This window comes from Bombus terrestris, chromosome 11 (assembly GCF_910591885.1).
Source record: "Bombus terrestris chromosome 11, iyBomTerr1.2, whole genome shotgun sequence".
NCBI classification, from domain to species: domain Eukaryota; kingdom Metazoa; phylum Arthropoda; class Insecta; order Hymenoptera; family Apidae; genus Bombus; species Bombus terrestris.
Window position 1 is genome coordinate 6,203,258 of NC_063279.1, and position 18,130 is coordinate 6,221,387.

General features: G+C 33.8%; 2 protein-coding genes across 3 annotated transcripts; both read left to right on the forward strand.

The window, feature by feature from the left end:
- Positions 1-10: 10 nt before the first annotated feature.
- Positions 11-2,011, forward strand: LOC100645603 (soluble calcium-activated nucleotidase 1). Of its 2 annotated transcripts, none has more exons than XM_012313513.3 (4): positions 11-768; positions 860-1,063; positions 1,143-1,300; positions 1,379-2,011. In XM_012313513.3, exons 1-4 carry the CDS (start codon positions 144-146, stop codon positions 1,589-1,591), a joined length of 1,200 nt encoding a protein of 399 aa, XP_012168903.1. In that variant the 5' UTR covers positions 11-143; the 3' UTR covers positions 1,592-2,011. The 2 variants fall into 2 exon arrangements, with proteins under 2 accessions (XP_012168903.1, XP_048266527.1); XM_048410570.1 differs by having other exon boundaries at positions 1,164-1,300.
- Positions 2,012-2,163: 152 nt separating this feature from the next.
- Positions 2,164-11,423, forward strand: LOC100646918 (tetratricopeptide repeat protein 39C). Its single transcript, XM_048410571.1, has 16 exons — positions 2,164-3,261; positions 3,605-3,742; positions 3,964-4,165; positions 4,600-4,807; positions 5,333-5,533; positions 6,136-6,304; positions 6,606-6,804; positions 6,880-7,131; positions 9,100-9,276; positions 9,842-9,945; positions 10,019-10,139; positions 10,223-10,354; positions 10,443-10,558; positions 10,701-10,868; positions 10,943-11,035; positions 11,097-11,423. The coding sequence occupies exons 1-16, from the start codon at positions 3,106-3,108 to the stop codon at positions 11,217-11,219; spliced, it is 2,559 nt and encodes an 852-aa protein (XP_048266528.1). The 5' UTR covers positions 2,164-3,105; the 3' UTR covers positions 11,220-11,423.
- Positions 11,424-18,130: the final 6,707 nt, after the last annotated feature.

An 18,130-nucleotide genomic window follows, 5' to 3' on the forward strand; every position in this document is an offset into this window, starting at 1 on the left:
CGTTCAGGTGGCGCTGATGTATGTGGCTGTCAGCATTTCCCTTTCATCACTACCTATTAAGGTGGAACAAAAAGTTAGGTTATGTTAGGTTAGATTTTAGTTGACACGTATTATAAATTATTAATTTTTCAATGTAATGTGGTATGAAACGAATGCGAATGAAGAACGGAAACACAGAAACGATGTCATATCTACGTGACTGGAGGCAAGCATTGCGTGCTCCTCATGTCTACAGAGTTGCTAACAGTACATTTCGCATTCAGAGCCAATATTTGGCTTTAATCTTTCTATTACTATCTATTCCTTTGTTCCTACTTGGATTCCCTTTGCTGCGCGGAGTTGTACATTCGTCGTCATCGAATCAATTTTTGTCACAGTGTAGATATTACAAGTACAATAAGACGTACCCTCTGTCAGCTCCGATCAAGACATCTAAGGGTATCACTTATCGTATAGCAATAGTAAGTGATCTTGACCACAATTCCAAAAGTCTAGATAAAAAAGATGTGTGGCACAGTATTATGAAAACTGGAAGTCTCTTTTGGAATCCTAGCACAAATTTTCTTTCGGTTGTTTGGGATGATAGAAACCACATGTTATCATCATCTTTAACTTTAAAAGGACGTGGCATGGAATTGTCTGAACTGGTTACGTTTGATGGACATTTATTGTCTTTTGATGATCGTACTGGAATTGTATATTTTATTGAAGGAGAAGAAGTTTATCCCTGGGTTATTTTAATGGATGGTAATGGTAAAAATTCTAAAGGTAAATCACACGTTTGATATCATTAAGATATCAATTTCAATAAAATAAAATAAAATTCTATGTTGCATTTCAATTTCTATGATAATTTTAGGATTTAAATCTGAATGGGCAACTATTAAGGATGAGCATTTGTATGTTGGTAGTATGGGTAAAGAATGGACCAATCCTTCAGGAGTATTTGAACATAATAATCCCCTTTGGGTAAAAGTTATTACTCCACGTGGTGAAGTTCAATCTGTGAATTGGATTTCAAACTATAAACGATTAAGACAAGCAATAAATATTGAATATCCAGGTATAAAACTATATATTTTATACACAATTTAAAGAATTTTAATTTTCATTAAAAAATGTTGTATAATATTTTTACATAGGCTATATGATTCATGAATCAGGAGCTTGGAGCGATATACACAAAAGCTGGTTCTTTTTGCCAAGGAGATGTTGTCACCAGCGCTATAATGAAACTAAAGATGAAACAATGAGTTGCAACATCTTACTAACTGCTGATGAAAATTTTGTAGATATCAAGGTATTTTTCTAGTCTTGGTTATAGATTTAATGTTTAAATTAAAGAATACAAAAAACGTTAATAATATTTTATTTTCAGGTTACCAAAGTTGGTAATTTAGTTCCAATCAGAGGTTTCTCAAGTTTCAAATTTTTACCAGGTTCTCAGGATACGATTATCATTGCCCTTAAAACTGAAGAATATCAAGGACAGACAGCTACGTACATTATGGCATTTACAATTGATGGAAACATCATGATGCCTGAGACTAAAGTGATAGATAAAAAATTCGAAGGTCTTGAATTCATATGACATTCCACTTAAGAATATTCGTACTAAATTTAAACAATGTAAATAAATGTACAGAAATTTTATAGTTCCATATTACCGTTATACAACATGTAATGACTGTGTAAACTATTTTACACAGTTCCTGTTCAGTTGAATCTTTTATTTTACACAGTTTTATTCTATCACCAGTATTGTTCTTTTTCAAAATGTACTTTTATTTTCATAATAATGGCAACACGTTTACTGTATACTACTAAATGCGTCAATTGTAAATATAGTGTACATACGAATGTTTAACAATACTTATTATACAATGAAACGGAATGTTACGTATAATTGAACTCGACGAGATACAGAGATTATGAAATAGAATTAGGAATTTAATGTTTTGTTTTATACATTGACCATTACAAGTGCAATAGAATAGAACGTTCCAATCTATTTTATTATTCATTCCTATTTCCGTACCTCTTTTGCCTCTTAAAATTATTATGATAAAACTTTTGTTTAATACTGTAATGTGCCTTCAGGGTCGTAATATACATAGTCTAAAATCAATATCTATATATGAAAACGCGAAGTGGTGGCAGCACCATTGCGCTATACTGACAGATACTTTAGTCAACTTGTGGCACCGTAGGTAGAAAGCTCTGTTTAGTAAACGTCACGTTTCAATTATTTTCTTAATAGACATAAATTATTTTTTCAATCTTTTCTGCTTAGAATATTGGTGATAATGTGCAGTTTCCTATAACTATCTTTGAAACCTGAGGAAACACCGAACAAAATCTTGCATGCATTACACTTTTATTAACATTATTTATACAGTAAAAAGGAATGTAAATTCATTAATAGAAAGAATGACAAAAAAGCGCGTTAAATCTTAAAGACTAGAAATTCAAAATAAAGATTTCGAAGTGCCGAGCGAATATTTGAATTGACTTTGCAAGTAAACACTCAAAATATTCACGACTAACTACTGCACGAGTTTATTTCTTCCCCGTATGTTCCTCATATGGGGAAATTTCCTTACAGAACATCTGCAATCAGCGTGAATCTCCCAAACACATAAAACATTTACGATGCGACCGTGTAATGTCATCCAGTTGCAGTTTTTCGAAGAAGCATTCAAGATACGATTATGATGAAGATTTCCAGTTTTAACATTTCCCACGCGCGATGCATTTCAATGAGGAAAGTAAGCATACAGAAAGAAAGAATACTTTGCATACTTATAGACGGTGATATAGTAGTACCGCGCCTAACAGTGCCGTGACGCAAATTCGTCGACAAATGTACATATTAGTGTTGCTTCGAATTACTAAATTGTACTAATATTGAGAAGAGCATTAAAGGAGTACCGCTATCGAGCTGTTTGCCCAAGAAAAGCGGAAACATTCGTTTTAACGGCCGCAGAAATGTTTCTTATTTGACGCACACGCGACATTCACGACGAGCATATTCCTTATCGGTCCGATTTACGAAAATATAGTTGACTCAAAACAAACAAATTTCGTTCACCTGAAAAAAGAATTATGGCTAAAAAATCAGACGGCACGAAGGAGTGGAATACCGCTAGAATGGGTATTTCTCTGCTGTTGAATAACAAAACGGAGGAAGCGGAAGCCCTATTTACCGGACACCCGCATAGTTTTCACATGAAAGCAGGTCGCTGTTTTGTCTTATTTATGGTATGTAAATAATACATCGCAACTGTTTTACTTCACTGTAGAAATTAATAAAAAATTGTTCGAGATTGATTTTAGTTAAGCTTTTATTGAAGAATAAAGGAATTAGGGAATAATTCTCTTAAGATATTAAGTGCAAAGGAGAATCTTTTTAAAGTAATGTTTATTAAGTTATTGTTACGAAGACTTATTGCTAGTAACGTAAAAATAGCCTGGATAACGTATCGCGTGCTAGCATGCACGTTTTTATTGACCGCAATCCTATTTCGAACAATCTTAATAAGAGCCCATGATGTACGCTCTCGATATAGGAACAGGAAGGAATAATCGTTGAATAAATTTTTAGAATGCACTGATGACCTTTGAGAACGATAAGCTTCAGCAGGCTATGCTACTGCTGAAGGATATGGAAAGGGAATGCGCGAGTGACATAGGATGGTTAAAGTCTATGAAGAGTAAAGTCTTCAAAGCAGAAGAAACAGGCGTAATTATTATCTTCTAATTAAAGTTTGTTAATAAATTTTATTTGTATTAACACGTTCATTGTATACTTTAACGCAAGACTAGATTTTTACATTGTATAAGAGTTATTTATTAGCATATACATAATGAAAGTCGGGTCAGCAGTGAACGTGATGAAACAATGTAAAAGGATTCATAAATACAGTTAGCGAGGAAATGTTAATAGGGAAATAAATATTCTAGAAGGACTACGTGAATAAATTGGAGAGGCAAATAGTTCTCGCAGACTCGCAAGTTTGTTCGGCGATATTAACGTTACTACAACAAGAACTCACTGGTTACGTACGTGGTGGTTGGATGTTACGTAAAGCTTGGCGAGTTTATCAGCATGCACACTCACAAATCTTGCAGTTATATCAGCGCACATTTGGTTCTAATCCATCGGGTATGTAATTGTATCGAATTATTGAGGAATGTCGTCAATCTGTGCTATGATCAATAGCACGTGCTCAAGCCGATTATAATGCTATTTAAGTTAAATGAAAATAAGAATAACACTGTTTAATATGCAATTGTATTGTAATTTCATTCCGGAGAAAAGGTGGTTGAATTGAAGCAAAAGACACAGGATTCAGATCATTTTGATAAGAATATATAGATAGCAAATACTAGCAAATATTATTTTAGAAATAAGTAAATACTCGTTGAAGCCTTTTTGCTAAGCCTAAAAACCTTTTTATCATCAGAATATTTATTCTGATCTTCCGTTTACGAGAAGAAAGATCCGAAATGATTAAAACAAGAATATTTTTCGTTTAATGCCAGAATGAATAAAACTAATATAAAAAGGGAAATTTTTCGTAATTTTGGTTTGAATAGGATTCGACACAAGATGCAGTACTCCTTCGTGTAATGGCTCCTCTTACTCATTGCAAAGTCCACATAGTCCAGGTTCCTCGGAATGGTCTATACCATCTTGCAACGGTTCAACAAACAACCCGACACCGATCTCATCCCCCTCAGGTCTGCGAAGCTCTCTATCAATGTTCTTCTCGCTCACTGGCATCACGTCCGAACAACAGACACCGTAATTGTTGTTTCTTCTTACAAACATTTCTCGATCCTCATCGTCGAACCCTTGCCTTTCTCTTTTACCTGTACACGAAGTAAAATAACAGTGAATTACTTTTTTCTTTTTTGCTTTTGTTAAGCATTCACATTAGGGTTACTCTTTCAAACGACAAACAAATTTCGTGAATGACAGCACATTCTTATACTTGAATCGTTGTTTAACCCTTTCAGTGGTACTATCATTTATCTATGTTTCAAAGAATATCATTATCAATTAAAACTTATCAGAGAATATAAAATATCAAGAAAAGAAATTTTCCATGTATTACTAAATAAATCTTACTTAATTAAATACTTACAATTCTAAGAAGTGTTTACCGTTGAAAGAGTTAAGATCCGATTACCGATACACTGAACGAAAAGCTAAACGATGTGTGCGCATTGATGACTCAATTTTTTTGAGAATATTGTGTCTTTTTGTAACGAATTGACGCTTTCTCCTTTAAAATCGACAGAAATGGAAAAGTGACGTGTTTTGCAGCTTCGTTGAACCATCTGAGGTCTCCCGGTTGATGTCAGCGGTTAGTTTTGGTTATGGGATTTATCAACTCTGTGTCAGTTTATTGCCGCCTTCTCTTCTAAAAGTAATTCACTTTTTGGGCTTCGAGGGTGACAGAGAAGCAGGAATCACTGCGCTCATGTATGCACGGCTTAGCGAAGATATGCGTGCTCCTCTTGCCACGTGAGTTTAGAAATAATATACATATTATGTACAGGGTGACTCGTGTAACTCGACATGATATCTTCCATGAGATTGTGTAGGGCTTTACGATAAATTCAAAAAGTATATTACATGATATTTTTATCAAAAATCAATACTAAGTTTACGGTACACTGTGCAAGTTGTTCAAACTGCACACCGTCCTCCGCAATACAACATTCTGCTCTTCTGTAAAAGCCCAAATGAGTAAAATAAATTTTGTAAATCTAAATAATTCTATCTTTCTGAAAAGTATCAACGAGCAAAATATTAATCCCGCTAGTATCTATAAAGATATCATGCAATATGCTTTTATATGAAACAGCAACATAATATGGTCCAGATGACCTTACTTTTATTATAAAAGTAAAGTATTTTCGGATTTTTTTTTTATGGTCATTTGTAGCACACTTGACACCACCTATGTACGGTTCAAAACATTTTTTGTTACATTGTTAAATGGCAGAAAGATAGTGGACCGCGTTACGTGAAACGTTCTTTAACTCTGTATATATATATTCATATGTATATATATTTCGTTTATACGATGAGATATTAATTTATCAATTTTCCGTCCGTTTTAGCTTATCCCTACTCTGGTATCACACAATTGCACGTCCATTTTTTGCCCTTGATGGAAGCAATCTACGGGCTGGTGTAAATGCCGCGAAACAATTAATCGCGGAGTGTCATTCAGAATTTAGCAATTCGGCGCTCTTTCTATTTTTCGCTGGTCGAATAGAGAGGCTCGAGGTAAGGATGCATTTATGATTATCTCAACACTTTTCTGTCTTCTCAATATGCTAACGTTATGTAATATCATGAATAAATATTTTTAAAAATTACTTTGATCTAACTTCTCTTCTTCGCTATTTATTATTTATGATATATAATTTAATATTGAATTAATTCTGTCTTACAATCATTCCTATTTTCTTAATATTTTATTATTACTTTCGATAAGTATTACTATTTCTTAAAATTACATTAATGTAATCAACGTTTTTTGCTATTTATGATGTATAATTTACGTAGAATTAATTTCGTTTCACAGTCAAACGTAAATGGTGCTCTGCAAGCATACGCGAAGGCTGTCGAAGCTTCGAGTCAAAGGGAGATCAAATTATTGTGCCTACACGAGGTGGCCTGGTGTCATCTGATTCGTTTAAGTTACGAAGAAGCTTACCGATCTTTGATACAATTGCATCAACAATCCAGGTGGTCGGTGAGCTTCTACGATTATTTAGCAACTGGTATAAGATATTTTTTTCTCCTTATTACCTTTGTCATCTTTCATTTCGGTTACATCTTTAAATATTTCTTCTCAGTCTGTTGCGGGGCGATTGGTAAATTCGATATCGTGGCCTCGTCTTATCGAAAGGTCCACCATTGTGACAATCGAATGAGTAAAGAGACTCAACTGGGTTTGTTCGTTTTGCGTCGAACTCCTAAACTTGTGGATCTGAAAACTGGCCAGCCTTATACCGTTTTGTACTACAGACTGCTCGTGTATGAATTATTGTATTTGTGGAACGCGATGCCATCATGTTCTGTGGACTCGTTGCAAGGAATACTTTTAGGTAACAAGAAATGCATTCTTTGAAAAATTAATTTAGAAATTATATATTATTAATGATATGATAACATAATATTTTACATTATTACATGGTTGAATAATGTTTTAATACCTATTTCTTTGTAAACTTTTAAGCCTACTAATCATTTGATAATTTATTAATAATTATTCTTTTGACAATTAAATTATTAGAATGCAAAGACAATCTTTCGGATGAACCGATGGTTGGATTGGCCAACTTGATTGAAGGAGCAGCCTATTTCTGTCTCGGTGATACTCAAGCAGCAATTGAAAGTTACAGAAATTGTCTACAGCGTCGTTATCCGATCAACGATGCGTATGATCAACATGTTAGCGCATTTGCACTCTACGAGCTTGGCACAGCGCTGTGCAATATCAACGTAAATGATAAACATTTGAATAAACGCTCAAATAAATTCCAGAATTAATTTCATTTAAAATTTTGTTCTCTAGGTATTAACGCTACTTTATGTGTATTTTATTTCAGAATGTCGAAGAAGGGAGAATGTTCCTTTCGAGAGCGCAAAACCAGTACAAGGATTACGATTTCGAGAGCCGGCTCAATGTACGAATACACACAAGCTTACACAATTTTAACTGACGAAAAGTGAAAATCGAACGGTTACGTCTTCATCTGCTACAGAATTTACCTATGGAATCTAAAGTGCGATAACGATCAGGCATCGTGTTATCCTATAAAAATTCCGTCTATATCGATTTAAATCGGAAAGTTTATCTATGTACATCGACGATCGGAACTGAAGAAACTCGTTCCTGTAAAATAGTTGTTCTAGAGTACAATAAAATCGTTACAAAGGTGATCGTTCATTACTCTCTGTAATACGTAGAAATCGTAATAATACCAGCTGGTTGCATTTAACTGTACGAATGCAGAAAATATCCCATTGTTAAATACGATGTATATAGATAAATTTATCCATGCTGTTATTATGTGTATATACATGTATGTATATTAGAACTGCATGATATGTACGAAGAGAGAAGAAACAAGGAATGCCAAGTTATAGAATACTTTAATTGTTTCTAATTAAATATAGAAGATAATAATAACGAACAGTTTAATAGTCCAAGTTGTTACATTAAAAATAGACATTCCATATTTTTCTCCCTTATTCTTTGTATACTTATACAAATACGCTGCAAAGACATACCTCCATAAATTAATGTTAAGAATAAATATTATACTATTGTTGCTTTACGAAGTTTCTACTATATTTATTCTGTTACTTACGTATCTTATCAGAAAATTATTATGTATTTATAGAAATTCGTTAATATTAGACAATACGTTGTATTATATATATATATATATATGTTTTATTATTTTATCGATGTTACAGTTGCTAGAATAACATGTATAAAATTGTTAATCGAATTACAACATATGGTATGTTTTCTATTTGAATATTTTAAAATTTTGTAATGAAACTTTCATAAGCAATGTCCATTTGTCGACTTGAACAATGTACGAGCATACTTCAAAAACGTAGATGTGTACAGTCAACTACAAAAAAAGATGTCTTAAATCAAATACTTTTCTGCAGAAAACTAATTGATAAAATTTATCGAGATCCGACGTATGTTATATTACGAATAAAATTATTTCATTTAAAAACATATCTCCATTAAATATTTATTGCGAAGATACTATATATTTTTATAGAGTGTGCTTACCTACATAAGATGTATAGAAAAGCAGACTTCAATATAGCTAAAAAGATAAGATCAATCTAAAATAGAATTATCAATCGTAATTAATTTTTTATATTAGGAAACAATTAGCAAATATTCTTCAAATAACTGTTCCAAATATCTGAGATCTCGCTCGTTGTTTTAATCGATCTGAAGTTTGTTTTGAAATCTACTAAACGGAATTTAGCAATTAGACAAGTTGAAGGAACTTTGACAAAATTACAAGAGGTTTGTTCAGGCCCTTCAAAAGATCAAACCTGTGATTATGAGTACGATCCGATGAACGTTCGAAACACGTACTGCTGTGCAAATGGAGGAACCTGTCCAGCTGCTATATTGAATTCCTCTCGCCAATCTCCTTGGTACTGTAAATTCATCAAACCATTTGTATTTTGCATTATTACGTCGTTATTAGGTACGTCGATCTATGGTTAATTTGCAAATTTCAAAGTTTTTAATTAATCCGTAACTGGACGATTTGGAAAAGAAAAACGTTCTACGTAGAAAGCTTCGTATCCAATTCCTTAAAAATACTTCATGTTTCGAGATCAATTAGACGAATATTAAAAGATTTCTGTGTTGAGGGATATTTACTGTAATCTTTTCCATTTCTGAAAAATGTACAATTACTATATAGATCTAAATCAGAATGTAAATTCCAGTTACGAATTTGAAATGTTAATACGTTTCATACCACATTGTCCATATAAATTAGTAACAACTTAAAATTTTATTATATTTTGTACTTTAACGTTGAAATATAGCAGACACGAAACTGAAATAAAATCTATGATATCTTCAATCTTTTTTCTAGTTTAACGATGTAGAGGACATTTTCAAAATTTGATGTTAGATAATTCTCGAAAATTTTTTATTTCTCATACAGCGAAACGTATTAACGATTTTATGCTTAGCAAAATTTTAGAATAAACGAAAAATGAAATAATTTCGGATAAAATGCTTCGTGTTGAACGTTTCAGCTATGTCCGTGTCTCATTTGTGCGACAAATACTCAGCCAGTACGACCTTCAAGATAATCAGATCCGACTTGGTAAATCTGCGAACGCATTTGAATACCCTTTCGGTAATTACTGTACCGTTATCTTGTTCGACGATTAAACGATATTAAATCACGATTTTAAACGTCGTTCGCTTAGATGGAAGTAAAGAACGTAATGGAAACGCGAGACGATTTAAAGAGTAAGTTGAAAGAGGTTGGATACGTGATACCAAAAATGTCTGAGGCCATTCTCTATTTAAGAAACGAAGTGTCCGAGGGTAAAAAAGATATGATGTATCGATTACAGCATACGCGTTATTATTCTCCGGGATAGTTATAGACATTGGTTTATTTGAAATAGGAATGGAACAGCACACGAAAGCATTGTTGAAGGTTATGTCGCCAGAAACTGTCCGAGAATTGGTGAAGAGCGAACTGCAAACGTACGACGCTGACAAAACCGGAAGGACGGATTACGCGCTCGGAACTTCAGGTTTTAAATGGAAAAAATATATTTTCTTTATTTTAAATTATTTCATTGTCTGTCTGTTTCGCTGAAGATATTATGGCAATTGTCATAGGCGGAGCAATCCTCTCGACGAGAAAGACAGAAACGTACTCGGCTGGTGCACCGGTACTGAAACTTTTTGGGATACCAATTTGTCAGCAACAAAACACACCTCATGCTATAATTCAGGTTACCGAATATTACTCTTTAATTAATTTATTTATCGTGAAATACGAATAACGATTATAAATAAATCGCTATTCCTGAAAAGGGGATAAATAATGAAATTAATATTTCCTTTGAAATACATCGATTAATTTTCATTATATAGACTAGTGTTCTTCCGGGTGAGTGTTGGGCATTTAAAGGCAGCAGTGGAAGCGTTGTTATACAGTTACTCGGTTTTGTACATGTGTCTGGAGTAAGTCTGGAACATATCCCACAGTCGATATCTCCAACAGGAGAAACGAGCACCGCTCCAAGACAATTTTCTATTCTGGTAAATTTTGGAAATTTAATGTACCGTAATTTAGAATATCGTAAACGAGACAGATATATGTTGCATATTTGCAGGGTTTAACCAGCGTAGATGATACAAATTCTTTCTTTTTTGGTGAATTCACATACGATAATACTGGTCCTCCTGTACAATATTTTGAAGTTCAGGTAAAGTAAAGTTTATCGATATGCATTTTATAAAACATATATTATCACTTGTAATTTACAGAATAAACCAAAGAAAGCATACGAAATAATCGAATTAAAGGTTCATTCCAATAGTGGTAACAATGAATACACCTGCATCTACAGAATAAGGGTTCACGGTACCCTAAGTAAAAAGAGTAGGTAATTTTTCCTTAAATAATTATTTAATGATCGAAAGAAGAAATTTTGGGATGGTATTTGCGACCAAAGGGACTTGGCTAGATGAGAATTCCATGAGATTATCGACATAGTGTAATTGTTAATATAATATCGATTTGGATAAGATTTTCGTATGTAAGGTATTATATATACTTTATTATATAGTAAATAAAGAGATATATAATTTTTATATCGTTATCCTTCTTCTTTTTCTCATTTTTAACGAAATAGAGTTTAATTCTAATAATTTAATTAATTAATAAGAGTTAATAATTGTGAGATAAATATAACGTACAAATACTGTTTTGATCATAAATTCGCATTCGATATATGTAAATTAAAACAATTTTAAATCGAAAACTAATACCACAGGAGTATGAAGCGTGAATTTAGTTTTACCTCGTAAGAAATATTAAAATTATAGAAATGATTACTGTAATGAATTGTGGGAGGTGTCAATTTACAATAAAAATTAAAAAATTATCAAATTTGATTGCGTTATAATGAAAAAACCATTTTTTACGATATTAGTAAACCGTTACTGTTCAGTTGACTTTCTGTCACCTTGTCAAATGTATACCATCAGGTATATAAGGAATACGCGACTCGCGCGCGAGCTCATTTTCCTTACGAATCCCGTACCGTAAAGATCGAAGATCTGTTAGGTATTAAATTACTGGGCCTCTTTCGATCGCAGCCGGGTCGGTCATCGTGGAGGTTTTAGTCGGTTGGAGTCCGGCACTACCACGACACTTCCCCCCACCCCCAGAAGTGGCTTGGTGACCGTGTGGATTTCCTCCACGTAAAAAAAAAAAAAAGGTATTAAATTACTAATTTATAACGTTTGCGTTGTTTACTAATAACTTCTAAGCCACTAATTCACAACATTTAAACTATTATTTCATAACATTTAAGACATTAATTTATAACATATAAACTATTAATTTATAACATTTAAACTATTAATTTATAACATTTAAGCCATTAATTTGTAACATTTAAGCCATTAATTTATAACATCTAAGCCAATAATTTACAACATTTAAGCTATTAATTTATACATTTAAACCATTAATTTCTAACAGTCAAACTATTAATTTATAACATTTAAGCCATTAATTTATAACATTTAGGCTATTAATTTATAACGTTTAAGCTATTAATTTATAACATTCTAATTATTAATTTATAAGATTTAAGCTATTAATTTATAAGATTTAAGCTATTAATTTATAACGTTTAAACTATTACTTTATACATTTAAACCATTAATTTATAACATTTAAGCCATTAATTTATAACATTTAAGCTATTAATTGGTAACATTTAAGCTATTAATTTATAACGTCTAAGCCATTAATTAATAACACTTAAGCTATTAATTTACAACATTAGGCTATTAATTTATAACGTTTAAACTATTACTTTATACATTTAAACCATTAATTTGTAACTGTCAAACTATTAATTTATAACATTTAATCTATTGATTTATAACATTTAAACTATTAATTAATAACATTCGAAATATTTATTTACTACATTTAAACCATTAATTTATAACATTTAAACTATTACTTTATAGCATTTGCCCTATTAATTAATAACAATTAAACTATTAATTTATTAGAATCAATACATTAATTAACGACATTTCAACCATTACTTAAGAATAAATGAAGCATTAATTTATTATATTTAAGCCATTACTTAATAACAATTATATCATTAATTTATAACAATCAAACCATTAATTAACAACTTTTAAACCATTACTTAATAGCAATTAAAGCATCAATTTATAATATTTAAACCACTAATTTATAACATTTGAACAACGATATCATGGTAAAAACTGTTTCAACACAATCTAGTTTAGATCATTCAAAACTGTCTCGATGATCTGGACCGGACTAATACCTCCCGATGGGTGGGACGTCGTGACCAACCGCGGGGTATGGGCGCTTTGGCCTTAATTATTCATAAGGTAAATACAGATGTAAAGTGTATTGTGATTCTATTCGGTAAAATGATCCATCTTGGAACGAAAAATAAAAATCTCTTTTCTCTTCATCCTCTTGCTTACTACACATAAAAAATTGTCCTCGTTATTTTTCGCTTCGCGGACGCTTAATTCTTTCACACTGTCGCGTGGTATACTCCCATATCTCTTTACGCAGGCCCATGGTTAAGTAGAGACGGTACTCGATATTCTGCCAATAGGTTGAATATCGAGATCGATGTATAAAGTTAAATAACCCATGGGCCGGTCTCTTGCGTAGTCACCTCCTCGTGGTGAGACCTGGTAATTGGCATCGTTTTCCAAAAAATTAATCCGTTGATTAATCTTTGGAAAACGATGCCAAGCTAAGAACTACGCACCAGTCCGGTTTGGATCTCCAAATGCCGCCAAAAGAATTTTGGATGATCTGGACTGGACTGCAACGTGGGACACCGTTGGACGACGTTGGACGACGTTGGACGACGTTGGACACCGTGGGACACCGTTGGACATCGTGGGACACCGTTGGACATCGTGGGACACCGTTGGACATCGTGGGACACCGTGGGACACCGTTGGACATCGTGGGACACCGTGGGACACCGTGGGACACCGTTGGACAACGTGGGACAACGTGGGACAACGTTGGACAACGTGGGACAACGTGGGACAACGTTGGACAACGTGGGACAACGTTGGACAACGTGGGACAACGTGGGACAACGTGGGATAACGTATGATAACGTTGGACAACGTTGGACAACGTGGGACAACGTGGGACAACGTGGGACAACGTGGGACAACGTGGGTCAACGTGGGACAACGTGGGACAACGTGGGACAACGTGGGACAACGTGGGACAACGTGGGACAACGTGGGACAACGTGGGACAACGTGGGACAACGTGGGACAACGTGGGACAACGTGGGACAACGTGGGACAACGTTGGACAACGTGGGACAACGTGGGACAACGTGGGACAACGTGGGACAACGTGGGACAACGTGGGACAACGTGGGACAACGTGGGAATCCGTTGGACACCGTGGGATATGTCTTGTCTCTCAAATCCATTCTGAGCCCATTCTGTATAATGGTACTTATCTGACTTGGAATCTAGTATAAAAATCGATTCTTCTTTTGCATTGAATCTTCTGGTTATTTTGTGCACGGGAGTGCGTTGCGTAAGTCCATTGATTCTTTGGAAAGATCGCGAACGAACGAGTTCGCGCCGCGATTTTTCTTTCATTGCCTGTTTGTTCGGGCTTCTTCTTAGTTTCCCATTTTTAAGAGAAAATTATTGCGGTCCTGTTAGAGTTTATAACTTTTCGATATATTCAAAAGTTTTGAGCCGCGAAAATAGAACGTTAAACAGTTTAGAACAATGACTCGAATGTCCCTTTTTCAGAACACGAAATTGTGTATGCAGTGTCAATAGGTTCGGTTAAATAAATTATTGTTTTATTTCCGATATATGAGATCATTCTCTTATTTCAAACGAATTTTTAATAAGTTATTTTATTGTTTCAAATTGAGTTATATCTCAATAATTCACTCATGGAATTCAATTTTTTTTTTTGTTGTATTATGTGTATTTGCTTCAGTTAACGTCATAAACTTGCAACATAGTAACAGTTAGATTCAAATACCTCGAAACAAGTATTCTTTAAACATATTTAGTGGCGAACTTTTGAATTCTTGCAAATATCTTCCAATATTTATAACAGGCGACTATAGTGTATTAGTGCAATGTATATTTCGTATTCTAAAAACGAAAATTTACAGTATATATTCTAATTGCGAACAGTATAATTCTTGAAATCGATTGCATTGCATTCACGGTATTCGTAAGCATTTGTTTGCTATCGAGAAATATCTCACAATTTTCAACTTATAGTTTCATACTTGTTCCAGTTTCTTAATAATAATTTTTAAGTGTAAAGAAATAGCAGTATTTTCTAAATAAACGTTCAATAGGAAAAAGAGGAAAAATTGTCGAAACAACGTTTCGCTTCTTTTCCACCCCCCCCCCCACCTCCGGCCCTAAACTGCTTTATTTTCAGGAAATATTTGTGACCGCGCGCAATGCGGTTGTAGAGTCAGTGTTTGCTACGCAATAGTTTCTTTTCAATTTTTTAAAATCACGATATTTTTGATTAAATTCGATCAAATAATCACACGCGAAAGTAATAAAATTTTATCAATTAAATTTGTACGCGATATTAGAGTCCTTGTTCGTCGATCATAATTTAAGCGGTCGTGGTAACGTAGTCTTTTATTATTTTTTTTTTTTTTTTTTTTTTTTATATTTATTGTTTCGAATATTCGTTTTCGGTATTAGAGTCAGTGCCTTCCTCAAGAGGATAAAGCCTCTCCTGGAACTCAAGAATGTAAGTAGTTTTATATATTGTATTTCAACTTGTCCTATTTATTATATTTTGTTTGAAATATTGTTAATTATAAAATAAGAATGGTTGATAACTTAAAAAGCTGTAAATGTTCTCTTTAATTGAAATAAAGTCTTAAAGTCTTAACGTTAAAATGCAATAAAACTGTCCGATACGTATCAAAAATCACTGAATTGCTAAAGTTCCATGTTTTTTATTGTGCATTAACGATATTAATGATATTTTATGTTTTACTAAAGTTAATAAACCTTCATTTTTCATTATCTCCAACTTTTCAAATAATCAGTAATCACTCATCGTGTTTTGTTCTGTAATAGATTGTTCGCAACCTCCATTTCCAACACTGGACCTCACACGGTTCCTGCCTGATGTTAGTCTCCCTGATTATCCGCAGCATCCATGGTACGTCTTCTGTTTCTCCGCTTCGAACGGTGAGTCGCATGCATTTTTGTTCCTCCGGTCACTCAATCATGTCGTAGGATGAAAGGTCCGAATCGGCACGGGTGACCGGTTGTACTACGTAGAAATTTTTGCGAGCATAGTGACCGCGGGTATTTTTTATACCCGGGAGTAGTAACACTCTTTTTTCAAATTTATTAGTTTAGGATAGGTCTTCTTGCACAGCGCGATTATAATAATTAGTTTTTTTAATAATTAGGTTAAACATATACACTGGAGAATATATTCGTGTTATTTATAAATGTGCATGTTAATATTTTGTATGAATATTTGCAAATGGCAAATATCTACACGAATATACCTGTATGACATACATATACTTGATCTTAAGTAATGAATTAATCGTGACAATATTAAGTCACGATCGTTTATTTCATTTCGGTTAGAATTTAAAATATGAGTCAAAATTCATTTTTTTCCGTACAAAAATGTGCAAAATTTTACGTGCAAGAAGACACTTCGCGACAGGCAGATTTTTTAATCAAAGCAATAATTTTGAACACTGCTTCTGCACTTTCGAGTATATGCTTTGATAAAGAGATCGCCTGAGATTATTTCTTTCTTAGTAATATATTTAGAGTCAATAATTCTATTTGCATGAGTCTCAGTCTTTTTCTACTAACGCTACTTTTTTCGAAATATTAAAATTTTGTTCTAATTTATTAAATTAATAAAGTAGAGTTACTTAGTTACTATTAAATTAATAAAGTAAATTTAATCAGATGCAAAGTAGTAAAATATAAACTCAAAGAACGTTAGTCCGTTAAATAAAAATTACACAAACTAATCATCTTTTTAGATCAGGATTTTCAGGTTTAACCCTTTCCGTGCCCATTGTCAGGATCTCATTCACGTGCCCAGGTGCTACTTGAATGGGAGAAAGACATTGGGCACGATGGTCTAGAATTAAGTAATGTAATAATTTCTCAGCGACTGACGATGTGTTAGTGTATCGTGCACGACGTATTTTCCACATTGTGTGTGTGTGTGTGTGTTGTTAGGCCGTGGAATTGCGTCGCTTTTTCTCATTCGTTAAAACTTCAAATATTAAAAATGTCGAGACATATATCGATTCAATTTACGTCTCGATACAATCACAATTTGTGATAATATCATCCACGCGATTAAGTGTAACCACGCTTTTTATATTGCCATAAATTACAATTATAATTCCAAGTTTACTTACATTTATTTTAACGATATCATTTCCTCAGACGTGTTTTATCACGTTTTACGCAATGGTCACTAGCCTTCGTCAGTCGATTTCAGGAAAAAGGTAAGTACCTTAGAGTGTGAATGTTGTATTAAGCTCGGGTGTCGGAGGCGTCCCGGGACGTCCTCTCTAGTGTAGGACCTTTGCGCCCGGGTGGTATGTGTGAGAACCGTGGAGTGAGTGTGTTGGTGTGCATGTTTTGCCATTTTTTAAATATAGCGTTAGGTAGGATAGGTAGTATACTTTCTGGTATGTCTGTTAATTATAAGTAGGTAGGGCCGGGCAGGTTGGCACAGTCTCTGGTCGGGTAGGCTCGTTTTCGTGTGACCAACCTGTTTCTGGAAATCTAATTTGAAAAATCGACGGTGAAACTGGCACGAGTAGAGCATGCACTCGTCTCTGGTTTTGCCTTTCGATTTTTCGAATTTCGCGGTCGCGGTCGCGAATGGGCTCGAAACGAACGTTTATTGCTCGAGCACGCACATGCGAGTGAGCAACGATCACTGTTGTGATCGTTGGTCAGTCCATATGCACTTCCATCAGCTTCCGCGGTTTATATTTTTATTTTATAAGTTTTTTTTTTTGTTTGCGATTTAGAAGTCTCGAGCTTAGATTTAAGTTTCAGCGGGCATTGCGCCCGAAGAAAGAAGAGGCTATATGCTGAAGAGGCCCGGCAAACTGCCACTCAAGAGGGCAACTACTAATGGCTCCCCATCCCCTGGGTCATCCAGAGCATGGGAAGTCATTATTGTTACTACTTTGTCACTATGCTCGATTTTAGTATTAGTAGTAGTAGTAGTAGTAGTAGTAGTAGTA